At 43.9% G+C, this 6,000-nt stretch overlaps 1 protein-coding gene across 1 annotated transcript in view; it reads left to right on the forward strand.

Moving 5' to 3' along the window:
* The window catches only part of ST8SIA1 (ST8 alpha-N-acetyl-neuraminide alpha-2,8-sialyltransferase 1), an 82,362-nt gene extending 77,008 nt beyond the window's left edge, over positions 1-5,354 (forward strand). Inside the window, exon 5 of the mRNA XM_035127872.2 lies at positions 433-5,354. Within this exon, the coding sequence (XP_034983763.2) occupies positions 433-898 (466 nt within the window). The 3' untranslated portion in view covers positions 899-5,354. The remainder of the gene's footprint in view (positions 1-432) is intronic.
* Positions 5,355-6,000: the final 646 nt, after the last annotated feature.

Below are 6,000 nucleotides of genomic sequence, written 5' to 3' on the forward strand. Positions count from 1 at the left end.
ATGAAATAGGAAAACAGAAACACCAGGGGAGGGGAGGGGGGGAGTCTATATTGTTGGGTTTTTATGAAAAGTATTGCATATTGTGATTATAAAATTTGAAAATTATATATATATATATATATATATATATATATATATATATATATATATATATATATGGAAAACAGAAACACCAACCTGTTTTATAGAGCAGAAACATTTCAGTCATAGCTATCAGTATGTGCCATTTCTTTCCAAATCAGCATTTGAATCTAACCTTCTAAGGTTAAAAACCATTTGCTTTTTTGAAAGTACTATATTTTTGTCCAAAATCTTCTTTGGTCTCAAAAAGCCTTCGCCATCAGTACTCGCAGGGCCTTTTCAAACTGTTTTGAAACGATTTTAAGGTATTGACTTGTTCCTCTCCCCCCCACCCTTTCTGTTTTTGAACAGGTTCCAGAACCTCCTTTGGTCCCGAAAAGCCTTTGTGGACAGTGTTAAAGTCTACAACCAGAGCTACATCTATATGCCAGCCTTCTCCATGAAAGCGGGGACAGAGCCCTCTCTCAGGGTCTACTACACCCTAGCAGATGTTGGCGCCAGGCAAAAGGTGATTTTCGCCAACCCAAACTTCTTGCGCAACATCGGAAAGTTCTGGAAGAACAAAGGAATCCATGGAAGGCGGCTGTCGACGGGCCTCTTCCTGGTCAGTGCAGCCCTGGGCTTGTGTGAAGAAGTAACGATTTACGGGTTCTGGCCCTTTTCGATGGACCTGCATGGGAAGTTTATCAGTCACCACTACTACGATAACATCTTGCCGGATTCGTGGTTTCACGCTATGCCGGAGGAATTCCTACAGCTGTGGTTTCTCCACAAAAGTGGCGTGTTGCGAATGCAGCTGGAACATTGCGAAGCCTGAGAACCTGGGAGAAGGTCTGAGGGAGTTTGTGTGTCTCGCCAAATGAACAAACTGGGGAAAGGTTGCGGGGAGGGGACACGGCGGCGACTCAAAACCCAACCTTAAAATGGGATTTGCATGGAATGCTACAATAGCAGTTGCTCCATTGATAACTTCAAGATGGACAGAGGAATCGGAGTCCTCATGTGCAGTGTTTCATGAGGTGATCGGATGTTAACTCAGCAAAATGGCGGGATTTGACTGGGTGTTGCCAATGTTGCGATTCAAGAGCATCAAGTGGTTTGAAGAGGGGGAGGGGGTTACAAAGGGCTTTTGCTGAGTATTTCATATTGCTCAGATTTAAGACTGACAACCCATTCAATTGGGGATATGGTTTCTTTTCGGTTTCCTTTTTTTTGTTTTTTTGTTTCCAAAGCTGGATTTTGAAAGGTGCCTGGAGTCACCCATTCCTGTTTCTTTCAGGGAGTTTTGAACAAGTCATAGGACAGTGCCAATTTCTCTCTCCTTTGTTTGTTTTTGTTTCGTTTCTAAAGAAAATGACAGGTTACTCCTTTCAATAGCAGTATTCTCCAGTCCTTGTAGCATAAACTGGGAAACTTTTTTTTAAAAGAAATGTGAATGTTTTTTAAGCAAAATATTTATTTTTTTGATGAAACAATCGCCCGGTCTTTCCACACAGGCCTATTGCTGTAGGGTAACAGTTGCTGTCGGGCAGTCCAGATTGCTCTCGGTCATAAAACCCAAACCTACTTGATCCCGCGGTGCAGAACTGGGCACAATTCTGAGCTGGCCTCGCATTGTCAAAATGCCGAGTACCTGCACATTTGATAAGCAAGAATCTGGCCTGGTGGATAGACCCTGGGCAGTCAGTTCCTGTTTTTTGTAGACACTTAACTGAAAGCCAATTTTGCAATGCCTGAAAGTTGCGTGGTGGGTTTCCAATATGGGCTTCATTCTACATTCCTTTGCATTCCGGGCCCACCAAGAAGGTGGTGCGTTGCACTTAAGAGTCAGAGCTGCTGTTCAGACTTTGGGGGGGGGGAACCATAGGTTCAATCTCCCAGGATCAATCTCTCCAAAATAGAGGGTCCTGGGTTGCAGTAGGAAAGGACCTTCTTACGTGAAACCCGCAATGGTGGCCTGGCCATGTATAATGCCTACAAACTTCATTTTGCAATTGCAACTTTCTTTGATTCATGTCAATGCTGTCTTATTTTGACCACGGTTTGTGCTTAACCCAAACATTATCCATCTCATTCCTTCTCCCTGGCCACCCCCAGCAAAATGACAAGAGCTGATTGCTTCAGTTTGAAACTATATATGTGAACTTTGTAGCTGCAGTGAGGAGCCGTAAGCCAAAATGGATGGTTTTCTCATTGCAACACTTTGCCTAAGTGTCAGGTGGGCGCAAGCTGCCGATGATGTCACCCACATTTTTTTCAGCCCTTGAATATCTGCCATTCATTTCAGCAGCGCTTGCAAAGAGTGATTTCTTCATACTGGAAAACAGCCACATCTAGGGTTCGTCAAACCAATAAGACCCTGAGCGTGAATGGATGGTTAGACAAAGCTACGGGCTTATTCCCAGAAACGCATGTAAGTCAGGTGCACAGCAGGGCAATAAAATTGCTCCCCAAAATTCCCAGTAGTTTTGCATCTGCAAATTATGTTGTTGAATACTTTCCAATATTCTCTGGATGCTCACATATTTTTCTGAATCGCCACTGAATATTAATTAGGGATTTAGCCTCTGTTAAAGAAAAACAAAGAGCATATGCTTCCCCACCCTCACAATAAAAAATATAGCTTTATTCATGTGCAGAATTAAACAACCATTTATTTAGTTTTACTTGATCTAAATCTGCATACATTTGCATATGAATAAAGCCCAGCTCACAAGGAATGCAAAGCCAAACCATTGTTTAGTGTGGATGAGCAAATGTACAGGTTCCTGGAGCAACAATGTAGGGACAAATGTATCTCCAAACGTCAAATGAAACAGTAAGGGTGCTGAGAGTTGTTAAGAGACCCTTATTCCCCTCACAAAGCTACAATTCCCAGAGTTCCCTGGGAAGAAGGATTATTGCTAAACAACTCTGGGAATAGTAGTTCTTTGAGGGGAGCACCCTTAACACACTACAGTTCCCGGGATCCTTTGGAGGAAGCCGTGACAAAGTGGCATCATCGTAATCTAAAGGTGTTGTGCAGGTGTGGCCCTGGTTATTGTTTTGTGTACACACTATGAAAGCAAAGGCTTCAGGCTTCAACCAGTAGGGGGTGGGCCATGCTTGGAGGTTGCATCTAAAGGTCCCCTCCTTCCAGCAGAAGCAGCACGTCTGTCAACGAAAAGTGAGATGTTCTCGGAGAAGGGTTCCTGTTGGGAGGAAGCCTCTTTCCACCAGAGGAAGGGAGTCTTTGGATCTCACCCATAATTTGCACACATCCCTAAGATCACAGCTCACCATACCATCTTGTTGAGTCTGGAAGTAGGGAATTGCAAATGGGAGATGCTGGTGTATGAAAGCAGGATGATGCCACAAAAGGCTGAGAATGGTTTAGGGTCACCCTTGTGTGGTGTTCGGGAGAGAACTGGGCCAAATTTTCCAGAGCTGTACATAGCTGTGTTGTTGAATGTAGCTAATGCCACGATGTAACACAAGAAACGATTTAGTATGCTAACTGGTGACCAAATGCCTTTTTCCCCCTCGTTTTTGATGTTCCAAGCCAAGAAGATTTTTTTATTCTCCTCTCTCACTCGGGAACATGCACACCTCTTTCCTTTTTTGCTTTCGTTTACTGCGGTCTTTGTAGACTGCCATCATTGGCTTTTCTTTCTTTGATCATCCTCAGCCCAAACTGTATTAGAGAAATAAAGCAGCCCTTAAGGGCTGCTTTTGAAGGGGGGGGGATAATTACAAGGCAAGTGAAATGTAAAAAATAAAGTAGAAATGAAATGTTGGCAGCTTACATAATGTTAGCCCTTCAATTTGCAATCAACAAATTATATAAGGAACCCTCTTCCGTGGCTGCTCTGATGTTCATGGTGCCTACAGGGCTGCTTTATTTTTGACTCTTACACAGGCACAGAATAGTCCTAGGAGACTAATAAATGAAAGCTTTTGCGGAGGAATCTCTGAGCCTTGGGACACTGTCCTGGCTACACACCTTCCCCAGCCACACTTCTCGCTGTCTCTGCTTTGCCCCGTCAAGCTTTTTAGGCCTGGCTGGAATGTGTCCTTGAGCTCTTGGCAATGCCTGTTGCTTCCTTGCTTGGATGGAGTGCAGAGAGGGCTCCTTCTTTGTGTGAATGGACGTAGAAAGCAGCCTACTGTGCAAGGGTGATATTAGCTCCTGGTGACCCATGCCTCTGTCCCTGCCTGCCGCTGCCATGTTAGCCAGAAAGCAACGTGACCCTTGGCTTGGAAAAGTGCTGTGCACTGGGGAAGGGGTACGATTGAACGGGTAGGCAGCCTTCATTACTTGTGACAGTTAAGAGTGCTTGAATGTTCACTGTGGTACGAGGGACTGCTGCTGGGAGGGGGGAATTTGCACTCCCCCGCCGCATGCGCAAAAGCGCTTGAGCATGCCTGCACAGACCAAACTTAGGAGCCTCCCACTAGTTCTTTTGGATAACTTGCACCCAGCTTCTAAGCATTTTGTGGGTATTGTCTCCAGCAGCAATGCTAAGCTAGAACCAGCCCACAATGAACATTCTGTTGGCCAATAATTTCTTGATCTACAGCGAGAGGGGGTTCGATGAAGTAGGACTATTAATTCCCACCATGCCATTGGGCCTTCTGTCTCTATGGTTCTCCACACGAACACTGTTCTGTCCCTACTCAGTCTAACGGAGGAGCTGGTCTCTTGAGACAGCGCTTCATGTACCTGTCTTGATCCCTCCTACAACGACAGGCCGCTCCATGTATCCAGGTGAAGCAACTCAGGGGAGCCCACAATGGTGTCTGGGCTAGCAGATCGTGTGCATGGATCCTTGCTGCTTGCATGCATGTATTTTAGCGTGCATGTAGCTCCCCCACAAAGATGACTGAGAGAACCCTGGCAAGTTGACGAGCTCCGCATGGGCACCAGAACTCCTCGCCTGCAGGGAATTGCTGGAACAGACCATGGGAGCGTAAAACAAAAATTATATCAGAATTGATTGTAGGTCCCTTTCTATAAGCAAGTTGCATTGTAGGGGGTTGGACTTAGATGGCCCTTGGGGTCCCTTCCAACTCTTACCATTCTAAGTGATAACTTCCATCTAAACGAAGGATACACAGCAGTGTCTTTTGCCGAGCCAATTTGTTGTCAGTGTAAGAGTCTTTCTTGGTTGATTTCATTCTGTCTGGATGTACCTTTGTTCAATTTGAATTTATCACTCAACTGTCCCTTAGGAGAAACTTCTAAAACAAAAAAAAAAACTTTGAGCCTGCCAGGGGCCATTGAATATCATTATTAATAAAATACTACTTCTTTTACACAGTGTTTTTTTTTTATTGTGCAAAGCCTGTTCAAATTCCTCTTGGTTCCATTTCACAAAAGGGGTAGTGAGGATGAGTGAACTGACTGGGCGTGAGCCCCATTGAATTCTGTTCTGCAGTAGACATTAGGATTTCTCTGTAAACCCTAAAAAGTGTCCAGTGTGAGGAAATGATTATATCTCCCGTCAGCTCTGATATATAAGCAAATGGATGAACATTCGATTCATTTCACCCGAAAAATAAATCTATCAAATGTGCACAAGGAAACAATTTGCAGTTATCTGAATTTTGCAATGCCGTTCCCCAACCAAACTGTATATTTGGGGAAAATGTGTGCATAAAAAGGAATCTATTCCTGGAAAATAACATACAGAAAATAACATTCTGTAGGGCAAACTGCTTGCAAAAATGTGCACATTGCTCAGAACAGCATACAAAAATGTTTTTATTGGGGGAAATTCACAGTAATGTCCTGTTGTTAATTTATCAACCTTCACCTGTGGTCCCAGGGCAGGTTGCAACAACTGAAACACAACATTAAAAACAGTTTGAAGCAACACACAAATTGCATAAGAAACAACTTAGTTTCAAACTGGTGCAGAAATGTAGAGAAAATGTAGG

Source organism: Zootoca vivipara, chromosome 10 (genome assembly GCF_963506605.1).
Source record: "Zootoca vivipara chromosome 10, rZooViv1.1, whole genome shotgun sequence".
Classification (NCBI taxonomy): Eukaryota; Metazoa; Chordata; class Lepidosauria; order Squamata; family Lacertidae; genus Zootoca; species Zootoca vivipara.